Raw genomic sequence first — 18,470 nt, 5'->3', positions numbered from 1 at the left:
TCAGAATGTGTCATTCATTGTTACAAGCAGATTTCACTCAGGCTCCTCTGGCACCATTTAACAATTCAAATCCCATTTTAGAGGACATGGAACAGTATGCTATCTATCTCTCATTAAATCTGGCTGGCTTTTTCATCTATCTACCCTCTAGAAATACGTACTTGATCACTATTAGCTCAATGATCTCCCTATAATCTCTTAATGTCAGGGAATGTACTAAGTTCTCAAAGAAATTACAAGAGCTACTTTAAATTGTTTATTTGGAACCAGCTGCTATTCTTTATGATACCTTGTGGCCTTCAGACTCAGCTACTACCCTTGCAAATGAGCAGCTGTTTCCTCATCCAAAGTCCATACTAAAGCTGTTCAACCTTTATTAACAAATTTCATTAGTTTCTTGAGTCTTTCGAAGCTGTGTTCTTATCTAACTCATGGCCTAAAAATATCACCTCTAAAGGAAGCAAGCTGTGTTTCCTTTACCCTTTCTTTATGTGCATGAAATGAGGCGTTTGCAGGAATTTGCAGCCTAAAAGGGTATCTAGATAACCTGCTGTTATCCCAAGACATCAAGTTTCACTGGGATTCCAGAAGATGGAGTCCACCCACATTAGTTAGATTAAGGAACTACAGTCTTTACTTGTATTCCTGTAGCATGCTCGACCTTTTCAATGTGGTGTTCTTTTAATATTACCAGTTACCCTGTACCTTCTCTCCCTAATCCCAGGAGCATGTAAGTATCCAGCTCCTCCTCCTACCTCATCCTCTTACTGAACTTTATCTTTTTCAAAGTAGCTTAGAAATGGAACTTTTTATTTCAAATGTTTAGTTTAAATACAAAATACTGCGGAAGGAAATAGCATGTCTACAACAAATTGGACATAAGTTTTACTGTCATAGTTGGGCTTAAAGATTATTCAGTGAAGCACTGAAATATGTGCTTATTTTAATAATTTGTAGCCCATTACCTTCATAGATTTGACTCGTGTGCTTAAATGTTCAGCATCAGTTTAACTAGGTCATAGTTTGAGCCATATAGGACCTTGAAGAGCCGGACCCATGGAACTTAAAATCTGTTCATGCTTCCAGAGATGTAGCTTCACAGGTATAATTAAGCATCACAAGTTATCCTGTAAATGTTTTGAAATGTATACTTCTACAGCCTTAGAAGGGAAACTTCTATGCTCAAACTGCGGAGTTTGATTTTTTTTTCTATCACTTCCATATCTGCCTTATATAGATATTTCAAAAGGTAGATTTCAGTATCACTGGAAGTGAAAGCAGTACAAATCCATCCAAAGTAAATGGATACTAACTTTCACTTTAATATTTTTTCATTGTGCATCCATTGCTTTGACTGCAAAGTGCTAGATGAAGTGAATTGCTGTTGCAAGCTATTTCTTCTTAAATCCCTGGCTTCACTGGATTTGGACTTCATGTCTAATGCATTTCATAATTCCCTAATAACTGTAGGATGTCTTGCTATTGAGCATTGGTTGGCCTTTACATGTACTGACTTAAAATCATCTGAAAAAATCCAGTTTTAAAATGTTCACCTAAAAATTAGATCTGAATCCTCAGTTAATGCATAGCACTACACAGAAAGTTACCGAAGTTTTCTTGTTTGCATCATAGCATAGATTGCTTTTGAGACTTTAGAGTCCTGCTTCCTCAGTTCAATTACATTTTTCCATTTCTTCATAATGATTGAATTAATGATGTTCCCAAAATCCCTTGTATGAAAGAATTGGATTTAAAAGGTTGAAGAAAGCAGGTTCTAACAGAGGAGATGATAAGCTTATTACTGAATCAAATATTAGTAATATTGAAGATGAGGGAGTTCAGGCATCCCATTCTTTTTTGGTGGGCTAGCATTTGCATCTTATATAATTACTTTTATGTAAAATCTACAGAAGGTAATGGGAGAGAGCATCTCCACCATTCCATAATCGTTAGTGAGATTTAGAGAATTATCCATTTAATATTGTCATGAATTTATATCTCCACCTTCTAAATGGCAAAATGTCATAGGAGTGGAAAGCCACCACATTTTGATGATACACTTTCAGAATTGTCTCCATTCTCCTTCAGTTCATGTTTTCCCACATGAATTATGAACATGCTGTAAAATGTCAACTTGGAAACAAGAAAGGCTCTTTTTGCTAAGGGCATCTACTTCCCCAGTCTGCAATTCTGTTTTATGAAAACCAAGCATAACAGAAACTCAAAGCTGGGCATTAGTGTTCTCTCACTGTTGAAGCTAAAAGACAGAATATGTTTCAATTCACACTTGGCATTTTGGGATTTTTGGTGGTCATGCTGTGTAGACATCTGAGTTGTTTGAGTCACAAAGTTCTCAAATGATTGCCCAGCCATTTATGGTCAGAATATGTGTCTGTATAAAACAGGACTGTGTGCTGACTCCAGGCTTTAAAACTGTTCTGCTTTTGTTGTGAAGAACAGAGATGCTTATTCTCACTGTGAGGGTGGTTTCCAATACTCAGGCTGCAAACCATGGTAAAATACAGTAAAATCAAGACTGGAAACTATGTTTGGCACTGACGTGGTAGTGCAGATGCTCAGGGGAGAATTCTTTACACCCTCTGCTAGCCTCATGAATTTGCTACAGATGGGCAGCGTTGCCTTTATGATTATTGAGGCTGTAAAGAAGCAGTAAAGGAGGAATTGTAAAATTGTTCCACAGAAGTCAGATACTGCCTATGACAGTCACTCAGTCAACATGTGCATCCCAAGCAAGTGATCAAATTTAATCTCAAAATCTACTCAGATCTCTGTTTCTCAGAAAAGAGAATTTTACAGTTCTTATTCTTGCACGTGGAAACTCCTAGATGTTGAGCACACAGTAACACATCTGTGGAGTCTTTTATTTTTCAGTCAGTTTGAGGAACAATTAAAAAATGGAAGAGTTAGCCAGAGTAACAAGACTTATTTAATCTGCTAAAATGAAATTGAAGTTGTCCCTGCTTATTGCAGGAGGGTCAGACGAGATGAATTTAAAGGTCTTTTCTAACCCAGACTATTCTATGATTCTGTGAAATTTTATGCTTCAATAAAGCAGATAAAAAACTAATCAGTTAAACAAAGTTTAAAGTTAACACTTTAACTTAGATTTGAAGGGATTAAATTTAAAGTTAAAATAATAATAAAATAATGTAAATAATTTTAAATGGATTGTCCAGTGTTGAAGAGAGAGAGCCTAGATGTCAGGTTGAGAGAATGTGTTGTGATGACAGCCAATGAAAAAATCTTCAAGATCAAATGTGAATCACAGCAAAAAGACACAGGAAACCTGAGTTTGCCTCATCAGATAAGTACTAGCTTTTTTTTCATTTCATACACTGTTGTAAGCTGAACGAATGCAGGAATTGTCCTCATGTGATTTGTTTGTTCTCCCTCAGAGAAGCATTTTAATATATTGCTGTGATAACAGTGTGTTTTTTCTGGTAGGTGACTCCAGCAAATCTACAGCAAACGTGAATTAGTGTGTGATGTTTAACAATCTTTCTGTTTAGCCAGAAAAAATCTAATATAACTTTGCCATTCCAATAATATAACTTTGTTATTCCTCTGGTATGAATCCTTTCTGAAAAATGCTTTAGCAGAAGTGGGCATTCTGCTGTTCCTTTTCATTGCCTCTCACTATCTTCAAACCAAAGTCACCTAGCTGATGTGTAAAAAGGTGTTTTTCTTTCCAGCTGCCAGGCCTGCAGGTTTAATACATTGTGTAGGTATCATCCAGAATTCTGACCTTCTCTCTTATCACCAGCAGTAGTGACAATTCTAAGATCTAAACAATGGCCTCAATAACTCTTGAGTAAACTACAGTGATAATGCTTTAAAATTTTTCAGACTACCATTTAATCACTAGGTGAAAATTATCTTGGTGTTGGTAGGGTTTCCTCTGACCCTTCTAGTACAAGAAGGAAAAAAAAGAGAATCTGTGTTCTAAGATGGACATTTTAAAACACAGTTAATGTAGCAAGTGTCCAAATCGCTAAAAGTGAGTAAAAGGGTAGAAAGGAACTGCAGGTTTAATTTGGAAATGTCAATTTAAACATAGATGTTGCTATACGTACACTCAGGTTGGAAGAAACTTCTTGCAAGTATAATGGAAGAAAAATGCCCAGGCTGACTTTAAGACTCTATGTTGAGATTCAGAGTCTTAAATAACATTGCAAGATGTCTAGATTTGATTTGGCACCAAAGACAGACTGTAAATTTAGAGTCCTACGCTGTCATTTGCAGTGAAGACAGCTTCTACTAGAAGGTCTCTTACCACATTCCAGTGCCATATTTTTCCAGGTACTGTGTTTCAGCTCAAACGCATGCATCGTAGGCTTAAAAATGGAATCTGGAATTAAAACTGGACACAGGAGGATTTATTCAATTTATAAAATCAACAAATTTAACCTTGCTCTCTAATAAGCATTGTTTTCAGAAGAATGAGAGAATGTACCCATTTGAAGGGGCCCTTGCAAGCTCATTGTACGCGGCAGACACAACCGCGATTGCATAGGTCATTCAGGTAGCATGGTCTGTCTCTCAGTTGACTGTAATAGACCGATCACAACACAAAGTGAGTCCCATTTGAAATCTTAATTGAAAGACTCCTTGTGAGAAGTCTGAACAGACTCACTGGCAGTTGAAGGTGCTTTTTAATCACTGAGAATAAAGACTTCAATCAATATGGTTCAAACTGTTTGCCCCTGAGCAGTAGAGCAGTGGTTTGTTTTAAAACAGTGCTTATGGCGTCAGGCTCAAGGCCAAGAAAACTTAGCCCCCTGAGTTCTTAATATAATTATTGTTTTCTCTATTATCTAGCAAGGGTGTTAATTTGCCTCCCGGTAATTAACTTCCCTATGTGGTAGTCAGAAAGTTTAATCAATGGCATGAACAGATACAGCAAGCTGTCATTCCTTCTGTGACCAGTGCTCCCCTCCCACCTCTCCCACCCCTGTGGAGGTGTCACTGTTTGATAACAGGAACAGGTGGAACGCGCATAATTTCTTCTGAGTCAAAGTCTAAATTGTTCATCTTCTACTCCAAAAATGAAGGCACAGACAATCAGATCCTGCCAATATAATTGCCCCTGTTCCAAAACTAAAAGCATTATACGACTCCTGCTAGAGCAGCACCTGCTGAATGAACTTGTTAAAGTTGTACATGCCGTTACGTTCTCAGAAACTTCAAACATTGCCATGACATTGTAATAAGAGGAGGAGCAGAAGGCTTGATCTAATTTAATTCCATTTATGTCCACTATGTATGGGACATAATGTAATTCCCTTCAAAGCTAGTGACAAACCCCCTCTTTCTTGGTGGAATTCCAATCTGCCTTGGCAGCTTTGGACTTTCTTTATTAAGAAGGATGTCACTCTGTGGTTTCTCTTTTCTTCTAGGGCAGTGTTGTCTGTTCTGGTTCGTAGCTTCTTAAATCTTCTCTTGGAACAGCTTCACACTGGTAATTTACTTCAATGTGTTTTCCAAGAACACTATTCAGTTTTACTCATTTCCTTCCCTGAACTGCCCTGCTGTGATGCGTTACACGTTTATTTACCTCACCCCGTTTCAAACTGCAGGAGTTATTCGCATGATCAAGAGCAAGCCAGGTAACTTTTGGGGTGACAGAGGTTATGTCTGAATCTAGACATAAGAATTCTGTCCTGTGTATTATGTGCCTTTAGTGTTTCATAGGAATGGTTGGACTCGATGGTCCGGTGGGTGTCTTCCAACCTGGTGATTCTATGATAATAGCTAACATTGGGCAGAAATGGAATGTCCATGCTCCAGAAAAGCTTGCCAGCCATGATGAAATGATCAGAGCTTTTACAAAAAAATCCCAAATAACCCATAGATAGATCTATGACAATTTTTTGGGGGGACGTTTACAGTGAATTCCAAGGGGCACCCATTTGAAGGGTAGGAACGTGAACATTCTTTAAAGTGAAATGAACCAAAATCACACCCAAAAGAAAAACTGACAGGATGAAAGGAATGTCCTTCAAATGATGGGATTTACAGAGACAGCTTCTGGAGTATTTTTTTTTTTCATCTGAAAAGTGAACTTGTTGTCAAGGAAATATTTCAATTGAGAAACAAGTCATTTCTTGATTATAGGAAATTTGAGACCTATGAGCTTGTGCCAGAGTCTAAGGAAGGTTATTATCTCCTTCCTGTTAAAACTCCTGAATTAATCCCTGATTTGCAGGATGATATTCTATCTTTGCTACCAAGTCTGACTCTGCATTTTTTCCTCTTAATTTGAAGAGAGAGAGAATCCCAAGGCCTGTGAGGGAAAAATCTTTGTTTTCCTTTTCCTGTAGCAGGTTGTCATTACTTTCTTTACTATAGGTATAAATATGTACATGCCTATATATATATAAAGATCTGCAACATATATGTAAAATCAATTGCAACATATGCATAAGATTTTTGAGAAACTATGCATTAATGAAGGATCTGAGGTTCTCTGTTCCTCACTGATTCCACCTTCACCTGCATTGATACTTAGCCCTGTTCTTTCCTCCTTGCAAAGCCCAGGCTTTACATCATCTACCCCTTCAGCATTCCTCACTTCAAAAAAGAAAACCAACAGAAAAAAAACCCAAGAAACCTACCCCACCACAAGAATCAGAAAAATTTGATTCCCCTGAGGCTTATGAAGCAGCTGGATCTTGGTCCTTCAAATACGTTGCCTGGTGCCGTGTTGGGCTTCTCTCCCTCTTCGTGTGAGGTCCGTATCTCCCAGACCATACACACTCCCTCTTCTTTGTCCTTCAGAAAGTTTAAAGGAGAGTTCATTTGCTTTGGAGAAGCAAATGTTTTAATTGTAGGGAGAGCTGAATGTTTTAACCTGGGAGCGGGGGTGGAATTCAGCTTTACTATCTTTTCTGTGAAGAAATAAGGTTGTTTCAAGCTGCAGTCTTATGCATCCTTGAATTGGATTGTTTTCAAACATGTATTTCTTGGAACACAGCTGCTACTTCTTTGACAAATAAGTAATGTGTCGTGAGCAACTAAAATTCATTGCAGCATAAACCCAAATATATGTTCATTTTAGTACTTTGTTTTCTCCATGTTTTTGAATCATGGTGGGATATTTTCAAAAAAACATGTGTCTTTTATAAATCTCTTTAATAGTATCTACACAATATTGAGGCAGCAGCTGTATCCAGCCATTTGAGATGTAGGTCCTATTGCTTCTTATTCTACAGCCTACCAGCTTTTTGGTTCCAGGTTTCAATTTACAGCTGACGCCAATATTTGACTTGCAGTCAAATTTATTGCCCTGATTACAATTAAGAGCATCATTATGGGAAAGGAATGGTAATACCATGGTCACATTATTAAAGTGGAAGGTTTTTTGCACACAATACTGTTAGGGAAAAACTGTGGGAAACTCTATGAGGGATTTATGAGATCTTTTCTGCCAGAATTCTTGCTCCTCGCACTAGTTGCAACTACTGTGGGGGACACCAGGGAGGATGCAGTTGCCTGGAGCCATAAGCAAATTTATTATTAATATTTGTTATACATGGCAACAATTGAATTTGGGGTCTATTTTGCTAACCACCCTTTAAAGATACATTGAGACAGACTCTTCTCTAAGGAACTTGCAGTCTAAACAGAACAAAGACAAAACTTCCTCTACAAAATATTACAAAAAAAAATGAGCAGCTGTTTTCAAAAAAAATGCAAGAATAATCTTTGAATAATTGCAAATCAATGTAGTTTTTTGACAGAATACAGTAAAGCGTTCTGACCTTCATTTTGAAATGATTTTTAATTTTGTCATTTCTTGCTTTATAACCTTTATCTCATAATATAAAATTAAAGGTTGACATAAAATGTAAAATTTCTGTTCTGTCAAGGTGAAGTATTTTGACTTACTCAAAGCGGAGTAAAGCAAGAGAACCTTTCAATGCTCCTTTTGGAGGTTTACAGAAAACTCAGAATTGTTTGGAGAATTTTAGAGAATTTCAGAAGATTTAGGTTGCATCCTAATTTTGGAATGCTAGAAGTCCTTTCGCAAACCGAATTTTCTATGCTCTGCACAGTTCTACTTAAGAGCCTTCTTTGTTGTGGAATGAATAGCTTTAGCAGCTTTCCTTAGCTTTTGTGTGGAATTAATTGGTAGTTTTCTTTCCAGCTTCTAGCATATGACAACAATAAATTTATATTCAATAGCAGGCTTATTTACAGCATCAACAGATAAGGTCAGCACTGAAATGGGCACAGAGGTTAAGCACATGGGCAGAGCAGGGCAGGCTGCTTACTTTGCTGCTGCGTGTCATCTTTTCTGTAGGTAAATAGATTACTGGAGTTACCAGAGATATTTCCTCAGTGGTTTTCAATGAAAGCTTTTGGCCTATATTTCTTGTTGGCTCTGACTGTTGCGCATTTTCCTTCTGGAATACTGTCTGTTTATTTTGGCTTGCTCTTAGGATGAATTGTGCCAAAGGAATGCTGGAGTCCCATTAAAACCACATGTAGACAAAAGATTAGCATAGTCAAGAAGACAGGTTATATTGAAAAAAACCTCACCCCCTGAATTGAACTGAAAATACAGCTGAAACGTCTCTTTTAATGTAAACTTTCGAGTTCCTTTAGATAGTTTTTCATCTGATGGGCAGCAATCTGGGAAGACATTACTACAGGCACCTGCCTTTGGAACATCACCTCATGAATCCATCTGCAAAGCTTGGGGGAAGATGATAAAAAGAGAGAGCGTATCTGCACAGAGGTGCTGCAGAGCCAACCACACGAATCCTCAGGTGCACATATTGGGTGGGCAGAGTCTGCATTCCAAGTGGTAAGTGCAGATTGTCACGATGGGGGAGCGGGAGGCTGGCCGCTTCTGGTAGCAGGAAGATAGGTCCTTTTGCACCCGTAGATCTGTAACTGCTCAGTCGGTTCAATGTCCTGGTGGCAGCCAAAGGGCAAAGTGATGCATCTGGGGAGCCACCGGAACTGGCCAAGTCTAACCCACATGAAGGCACCAAAAAGCAGTGGGTGACAGCATCTAGAGATGGAAGTCCCCCTCTGCCAACTCAACCTTCTCTCTGTGGGCTTTGATCTGGGATTTTGAGGAGAGACCAATGAGGATCATTTGGCTCATCTTAGACTATTAATCCTTACTGCTCATCTGTGTGAGCACCAGCAATACTGCCAGAGGAGAGCTGGAGTGTGTCAGCAGTGACTGCATGGCTGAGGTCTGTGTGGTGTCTTCTTGGTGTTCTACTAAGTAATGGGAAACTCTTCCTTAGGAATATGTAGTGCAAGGTGACAGTAATTGTCGCGCTGAGGGGGAAGCTGCTTCTCTTTTGAGAAGATGCCAGATGCTTCCCCTGCATCAGACAGAGACAGTGCCAGCCAGCTCCAAACAGACTGACTGTTGCCCAAAGCTGAGCCCTTCAGTGATGTTGGTGGCACCTCTGTGGTACTGTATTTAAGAAGTTAAAAAACTAACGTGCAGCAGCTCTGAGAGAGAGGAGTGAGAGAAACAGCCCTGCAGACACCAGGGTCCATGACGAAGGAGGGACCTTCTTCATGGTGCTCCAGGTGATGGATCAGGCATTCACCTGCAGCTTTTGGAAAATTCCATGGTGAAGCAGGTTGTCCCTGTGCAGGCCATGGAGGACCCCATGCCACAGCAGGTGGATAAGTCCTGTGGGAAACTGCAGCTCATGGAGAGACGCCAGTGCAGGAGCAGGTTTTCTGGCAGGACTTGTGGGCTGTGGATGACCCGTGATGGAGCAGTGTGTTCTTGAAGGAATGTGCCCTGTGGGAAGGATCCATGAAGGACTGTATCCTGTGGGAGGGACCCTACACTGGAGCAGAGGAGCAGTGTGAGGAGGAAGGAATGGCAGAGGTCAAGTGTTATGAACTGGCCACAACCCCCATTCCCCTGCATTGTTGATGACGGAGAGGAAGTAGAAGAGTTGGGAACGTAAGGGGTGGATTTGAGCCTTGCAGTAAGGGAGAACTGGGGGAAAGGTGTTCTTAGTTTTGTCTTTTTGTTTTCCTCCCTTGCTGTCCTATTCTGTTTTTAATTTGCAACAAATTAATTTTCCCCACGTGGAGTCAGTTTTGCCCACGTCTGTAACTGGGAAGTGATCTGCCTGCACTTATCTCAACCCACGAGCAATCCCGGCTTATTTTCTCACCCTGCCCTGTTGAGTAGGGGGAATTAGAGAGCAGGTGGCCAGCGTTAAGCTAGCATGAGGGACATGAGGAAGAAGATGGTGACAGGGTAAATCATGTCTGACCCACCTCATCTTCTCAATGATAAAATGTGGATTTATGGATGAAGGGAGAGCAATGGATGTCTTTTGCCTCAGTATTAATAAGAGCGTAGATGTGGAATCTGGCCACGCAACTGGATTTTTACCGATTTATTTGTCCTTCCATCCAGACCACTGTATTTTAACTTGGTTACCAGGATACTGTGCAAGACAGAGTGTAAGGTTAGGAGGCCACATACCCTACCTGAAGACCAATGCCAAGTGGAATACAGCAAATGTTTATTCCAGGACTTTCTCTGTTTACCTTATTGAGCAAAGACCTAGAAAGGTAATTAAATGTTCTCTCACCAAGTCTGCAGATGATACCAATTTGAGGGAAGGAGGTGGGAACCAAATGACAAGGCTCAGGAACAGGGCTGCCATACAGAGGCACCTCCACAGGCTGAGGGACTGGGATAATAAGAACCTAATGAAGTTCAACAGGAACAAATGCAAAGCCCCAGCAATCATCCAGGCTGGACCTGCCTGGTTAGAAGCAGCTCTGCAGGAAAATCCCTGGGGTATCTTGGCAGTGAGAGCACCAGCTCCCTGGGTGGTATGAACAGGTGCATGACCAGGACATCCAGGAGGGCTTTAGCCTCAGGACTTGCTAGACCACATTCCGATGCCACATCCAGTCTGGGGTTCCACAGCACAGGAAGGGCATTGTCAAATTGGAATGTTGTCAGTGATGTCCCCAGAGCAACTGAGGCAGGAGGAGAGGCCCAGGAGGAGAGTTTGGTCAGCCTTGGTCAGTATGGTGAGAGGCAACAGTCATAAAGTGGGAAAAGAGGGGTTCAGATTGGAGGTGAGGAACAACTTTCTCTCCATGAAGACAGTTGAATCTTGTTTACCCAAGTGTGTCTCCATGGCAATTTCTAGGGCTCAACCGGACCAAATCCTAAGCAACCTGGTCTGATATCAGAATAACCTGCTTGAAGCCCAAGGTCTCATCAAGCCCAGATTAACTTCGGGTTTGTCATTGTGGTTTAAGAAGAGAGGTGGCTTCCCAACGTAGCAGTGGTCATAAAGTGTAGTGGTAATTTGCAATTAATTCTCATTGCAAGTATGAGAAACAATGAAATACAACATAGAACGTAAGTCCATTTCAGCTAATTTTGAAATTGTTTCAATTGCTCTCATTTGGAGTAGCATGTCAGAATACATCATTTATTGTGCACACGTGTACTACCGCACCATCGCCCGTTAAAGAATGATCGATTTTTGTCAATTTGCCTTAAGCCCACTCTAACACTTTGTTCAAGCCTAAGCAGAACAGTTTTTACATGAGATATTATGTACAGACAGACTGAGACGGCAGAATGTTAATAACTTCGGAGAAAGTTAAGGAGGTTGATAGAAAAAGAGGACGTATGTACAAATGACAGATGCATAGATTTTACAGACAAGGCTGAAATGTCACAAATGCTGTCCATCAAACTAATGATAACACACCATTTCATTCACTGCAAAATTTGTCAAAGATTTTTTATTGTTATTCCTAGATAAATAGGGAGAAAAATGTTCCTTTAGAGCATAATTTAGAGAAATGACAAAACAGCCCATTTCAATTGCTGTCTAATGGTAGATTTTGACATGATAATAAGATGTAAAAAGTGGTTTTCTCCTACAGAGATAGTTTTACTGAGTTTCATTAAATGCAAAAACTGCTGCAGTCCAAATCCTTATTCATTTTAGAAAATGCATAGGCTGTACATAAGCCTATTGTTGATAGTGTGTCTCAGTTAATAGTGGATTCTTGAACTGGCCAGGCAAACTACCTTTTCAGTTATTGTCAGGCTGCTTTTGCTTGGAAGATATCATTGCTTTTTCCACATTTGAATACTGGTAAAAAAAAATGGAATTATGTTTAGGCTAGATCACATAATCCACAATTATATATATATAGATTTACTGAAAAGTTTTGTTGTGATTTCCAGCACTGAAGTTTTGATGCCATAAGATTAAATTGTTTCATTTTAGGCAAAAGGGCTCATTGGAACATGACATTAAATTAAATGACAGAATAAAACTTGATGGAAAGTCAGCTCCCCAGAAACAGTCATTTCTAGAGGCTGAGAGAAGGTGTATGAAACGTCTTTTAGTTTACTTTGTTATGAAAAAAATATCTTTCTTGACTTCTCAGCAAATGCAGGCTGTTTTCAAACCCTGTTTCATTCTAGGTTTTCCTAAATTGCACTTAGAATGCCCCCTCACTTCATTTCTTTGCATGGACACACGTGCTGGCATTGACTTCAGCCATGATACAGAGCCAACGTAAAAAAACAAACCAACACAATTATGTAATGTTTTTTTTCTTTGTTAGAAATATGTGTAAAATTTACATTTTCCTATTTATCAGGGAACTTGGGAATTATGCTCTTCCATAAAGCACATTCTGAGACCTCCTTGGGCACAGGCTGGGGCTGAAAGGAGCCACTTGTTCATCCTTCTTGTGCATCCTGACTGCAGAAGCTGAGATTGTTCTCTGCCTTTGCACAGAGGGTGTCTGGGGCTGTGAGGAGGAAATAGCTCTGTTTCTACCCTCTCTCCCCCTCCCAGACTAGAAATAATCTGTTACATTGATTGGGTAAACGGTGACTGTGGCATTTAAAAGGAAATTTTAGGAACAACGAAAGCTCAATTGTGGACTTGCTGTATTTAATGTCAAGAAAATAGGAGAAGAAAGTGCAATGAGATTATGCAGCATGTTTATATTGCCAGCATTACATTGTGCAGTCAGATGTTAGGCTGTAGGGCTGTTCTTAACCTGGTGTTCTAAATTCCCAAGCTGGTATAAATCTCTTGACTTCCCAGACGTTTCCAAAGATCCTCCAAAAGGGCTCTTAAGAAACAAGCTAACGCAAGACGCTTTGGTAGCCTGTAGAAGTTTCAAAGCCTGCTCAGCCTCAGCTGAAATGCAAACAGCAGTTGTGCCGTGGTTTGGGAGGTGTGTGAGTCTTGTACAGATCTGATAATTCAAATACCAGGGATGTGCAAAATACTCATAGCAGAGAAATCAGGGGTCCTGTTCTCTTCCAGGACAGAGCGGGCACCTTTTTTTTCTCTTGTAGCAGAGCGTTGTTAAATCCTGTGATGAGGCTTACTGCATTTTTATGGTCTTTGCTAGCTCTGTATGCAGAATGCTAATCGTTGCATTCAGCACTGAGCCCTGCTCTGATGCTGAAATAATGCTGAGAATCCACATTACAATCTAAGTAGCTCTAGGTATTTCCTACAGCCTAAATATGTCTGATATTCATCTGATTTCAGCAATAATGTTTGCTTCCATTGTGATATTTTTCATTTATTCTTTGCTACAGAGATACAGAATGCCATTTCAATCTCGAGATCAGTAATACAAAGAAGATTTACCTTGCAGAAAGGGGGAAGTGAAAACCAGACATGACTGGCTATAAAACGAAACTTGAACAAACTTGTTTGATCAGCCACTGCATATTGTGTTTTACATTTCCCCCCATTATTTACAATTAGTTAATAATAGAAATGAAAAAAAAGATATCGCATACACTACTTAGATGAAAATAAACGAGGAGGTACTAAAATCATATCGCATGTAGGATCAAGTGTCATGTTTTAAAAGTCTCAATTTCTATGGCCCCCAGCACTGCAATTGTGGCTGTTAATCCTCAGGAATGCTGGGACAATGTGGTGATTAGAGTGTAATAGTTTAATCATCTCTCAGTGACAGTTCATGTTGCCATTTCACAGATCATGAAACGTGTCTGTTTAAGATATCAGCACATTATCTTTTCTTCACTTCTAGGGCGGAAGGCACTATGTAGCCGTGCTTATTTTATCATTGTCTTTTACCTGCGTTGTGGCGCTCATGATCATGGTGACGCAGGACATAGTGATAGGCAAAAATGGTGTTTATTACTGGGAGAAAAAGAAGTGTTTTCCTTCTGGAAATGCTTTTGCATTGCAAGGTAAGGATTGTACCCCCTCCTCATTTGCTCTGAGAACTGCATCTGACTAGCTGTGAGCTGGAGACCTTATTGCCTTTGTAGTAAGGACAGCGAAGTGACAGCGTTCCTTAAGTAAGTAATTACAGCAATATGAAAACTGAATGGGCATGTTTTGAGTGTATTCTCTCCTAAGGGATTTGGGTTTATTTTTGACTTCATGAAACCGAGTTTAAGTAAATATAGCAGTATCTTCGAAGGCCAGAGGGGAAATGAGAAGTTAGCAACTGAAACAGGTTGTCAAGAACACTGCTCTCCTCCTCTCCAGGTGTGTTAGTGCATTCCTCTGGTGTCAGGTGAGCTTCCCTGGTTCATGCACACTGCTGTTTGGCCCTTTGTTGAAGGACTTGTGTAACAGCAGTGGCCCAGGTGGCCAAGAAGGCCAACGGCATCTTGGCTTGGATCAGAAACGGCATGACCAGCAGGTCCAGGGAGGTTATTCTCCCTCTGGACTCGGCACTGGTGAGACCGCTCCTCGAATCCTATGTTCAGTTCTGGGCCCGTCACCACAAGAAGGATGTTGAGGCTCTGGAGCGAGTCCAGAGAAGAGCAACAAAGCTGGTGAAGGGGCTGGAGAACAGGCCTTATGAGGAGCGGCTGAGAGAGCTGGGGTTGTTTAGCCTGGAGAAGAGGAGGCTGAGGGGAGACCTCATTGCTCTCTCCAACTACCTGAAAGGACGTTGTAGAGAGGAGGGTGCTGGCCTCTTCTCCCAAGTGACAGGGGACAGGACAAGAGGGAATGGCCTCAAGCTCCGCCAGGGGAGGTTTAGGCTGGACATTAGGAAAAAATTTTTCACAGAAAGGGTCATTGGGCACTGGAACAAGCTACCCAGGGAGGTGGTAGATTCACCTTCCCTGGAGGTGTTTAAGGGACGGGTGGACGAGGTGCTGAGGGGCATGGTTTTGTGATTGATGGGAATGGTTGGACTCGATGATCCGGTGGGTCTTTTCCAACCTGGTTATTCTATGATTCTATGATCTCCGTTATCCTTATCTCCTAGATGTTTGGTTTTCTTTTCTTTTCTTTTGGTTTGGTTTTGTTTGGTTTTTTTTATACTACCAATTTATTAAGTTAGTAGCCCATGTCTCCTGTGGGCGAGGTGGGCATAACCCTCTCCCACAGCATCTGTGCAAGCTCGGAGGGAGGCAAGCACTGGGAAACGTAGTGTGAGGAGACTAAGGCGTAGTTGTCCCTTAGAAAGGGGAAAGCAGTGAACTGGTTTTCCCAAGACTACAATAAGACTCGCAGAAGTGGTCATCTGGCAATGAATTTGTCAAATATTTCTCTTAATTGCAATTTTTAAGCTACAAATCCAGAAGGTGACACTTGCTCTCTTTTGAAAGGGGTAAGAACCAACCTCTTGGACAAAATTAAGGAGGGGGAAAGTTAAAGGATAAGAGGCCTGGACTACTTCATAAAATAAAGAAGCAGTTTCTTTCCTCAGTCTCTTGATTTGTAGCTCAGGAGAGCAGAGGAGGAAGGAGGGAATAGTGGACAACCAATATACAAAGAGGGAGACATGAGGAGAAAATTAGTAACACATTGCCAATAAGCTCCCAGATGAATTATTAAAACCACTTTATTAAACATAAAATCATCATCTTTGCCCTTCGCCTTTCATTTTTTACCTTCCAAAAGACCTTTCAATACCTTTTGTCTCCTGAGGAATCTTTGTCCATCGCGGAAATTGCTATGCCAAAATATGCCTGGTTTATTTCATTTGGCCCCGTGTCCTTCAGGATGTGGATGGGGGGCACTCTAGCTCACTTAGAAAATATATTTCCTCTCTGTCCATAGAAAAGAAAATGTTTTCCCTATCTTTTTACATAAAAATGTTGTTAAGAAAAAGCTAAACTGAGCTGAAGCTAAAGATAAATCCGAAAGCAATGCAAACAATGCTGGTAGTGGAATATTCTTTCATGTGAGCAGATATTTTTCCCAATCAGCCTTCTCCTGCGAGCAACCTAACATTATAGCAATGTTAAATATTATGATTAACTCTGGTTTGAAGCAGGAGGAGCTTCAGTCAGTTGGATCATTACATTCACATCGTCTGCTGAAGTGCAGACTACCCAAAAAGAGCATCTGGTGGGGTGAAGGGCAAGCGGGAGAAGTGACTTTACTGCAGGAACAAGCTGAAGGAAAAATGGATTGTGAATGCTGGGAGGATAACGGATTGTGAAGGCTTGCAGAGGGGCAGGCAGCGGAACACTGCTATGTGAAAATAAGGGAAATAAAGGACAGGCGTGCATTCAAATGTTCTACTCATTTTCGCAGGCTCCCCCAGCAATTAGAGCCCTTTTAAATGGAATTTTATTTAGGTTCAAAACTTACCAATCAACTTAGAAACTATCCTACTTATAGAGTCACTGATTAAAATTATTCTCTTAAGTTTCAGTCTTACGTGAGCTGAGCTACAGAACAAATCCCAGAATGCTCACAATAACAGTGATCCTGTGATTTGAGAAGTCCCTTTTTACCACTTTAGATGGGGACAAGAGTCAAAAAGAAGTTATGGGAGACATTTTCGCAGTATCAAAGTACTGTAAAATGCTTTGAAAGGCTCCATTTCAATTCTGAATTCGTTTGGAAGTCTGACCCTTAATGGCTTGTCTGAGGTGAAATAACATGTAAAAGAGAGCTGGACTGTAAAATCACATTTACTTGCATTTCCTAAGTCTTGGAATATACTCATTTTTAAGAGAATTTCCTGGCTTATCCAAATGACTGAATATACACTGATCTTTAAATGTGTATTTACTTTCAGATCCTACATTTGTAAGTAAGAAACCCTAGTTCTTACTTAATCTTTATATTCTCCGAGTTGAGAAACAATGACAGTGCTTGTATTTCCTTTCAACATTGATTTAGTAAGTATATAAATATTGATGTTTGCTGGGTTTATTCTAGTATTACCAGTAAAACTGTAGGTACTTTTCTGCTTGGAAAGTGTTCAATTCTAAAGTGCCAAAAGTTCAACTTTTAAGAAAATCAGAAGTTCAATAAATGATGAATTGCTGAAACAATAGCTATAACTACATAATTGACGCCTATTAATTTTTTTCAGATGAATTCAAATTATTTATGAAAAGGCTGCCCATGAATTATTTCCTGAACACATCTACTGTAATGCATTTGTGGACAATGGATTCTAATTTTCAACGTCGCTATGAGCAGCTAGAAAACAGCATGAAGCAACTCTTCCTCAAGGCACAGAAAACTGTTCACAAGCTTTTCAGCCTCAGTAAGAGGTGCCATAAACAGCCGCTCATCCGTATGCCCAGGCAGAGGTAAGAAAGCCTATGAAAAGCTGAGAAACTCAAACTGCTTTCTTAACACCAAAATCTCCTTCAGGACATAGATGTGGGGATGTGTGCAGCATATGGTATGTGCACAGGATGCTGTCTTTTTATCTGTAGGAGTTGGACAATCCCAGCTTTCGCTATTGCTCTGTTCATGTTTTCCTGACTATGATGGGAAGGGTGAAAACTGAACCTGAACTGAAGATGACTGCTTATTGTGTGAGGCAACTTAAAAATAATGCGAGTGTATGGACTCCTCCCATTTCATCTGCCTCTGCTTTACAAATCTGTATTTTCAGTGGCCAAGTGTAACAGTGACAAATAATTGTATACCGAATACTAAATGCCTAATCTGAATCAAGTGTAGCTATTTTAAGACCTTTCCAGGTCATTATACAGTATATACTACACACTATTGATTTCTTGTCTCGTTTGTCAGATATGAATCAGATTTGAAAGAATGCCTAAGGAAAAGAAACAGAACTGTTTTAATCCTTCCTGGAAACAGAGAGATCCTGACAGCTAACTGGTCCAACCTGTATTAACACAAGCTGGTTAGAGTTTACCGGTGATTGAAAGTGGCTTTTATTTTATAGTGGTGACTATCTAAGCAAGCGCTCTGCTAAAGAGACAATTCACCATGAAAGATTTCAGTAGTAAACTGGAGCTTTTGAAACCATAAAAAATAGAATTCAGCCTCCCTCCCCCCCCCCAGCAAAATTTAAAATAATTGGGTTTTGCAAAATAATAACCGTAAGTTTTGGGGTCATCTTTCATTCCCATCAGTGATGGCAATGATAGAATAGAGATGAGCTGAGATATAAAAAGCCAAGATCATTTGTTATGCAAAGGATATTTTTTTTTTTTTTCAGATACAGGA

General features: G+C 40.1%; 1 protein-coding gene across 1 annotated transcript in view; it reads left to right on the top strand.

Moving 5' to 3' along the window:
• Positions 1–18,470, top strand: part of BRINP3 (BMP/retinoic acid inducible neural specific 3) — a 190,643-nt gene that overhangs the window by 134,978 nt on the left and 37,195 nt on the right. Inside the window, exon 6 of the mRNA XM_069862362.1 lies at positions 17,356–17,578. Coding sequence (XP_069718463.1) covers positions 17,356–17,578 — 223 coding nt within the window. The remainder of the gene's footprint in view (positions 1–17,355; positions 17,579–18,470) is intronic.

This window comes from Phaenicophaeus curvirostris, chromosome 8 (assembly GCF_032191515.1).
Source record: "Phaenicophaeus curvirostris isolate KB17595 chromosome 8, BPBGC_Pcur_1.0, whole genome shotgun sequence".
NCBI lineage: Eukaryota > Metazoa > Chordata > Aves > Cuculiformes > Cuculidae > Phaenicophaeus > Phaenicophaeus curvirostris.
This window is presented reverse-complemented; position numbering and strand designations above follow the sequence as displayed.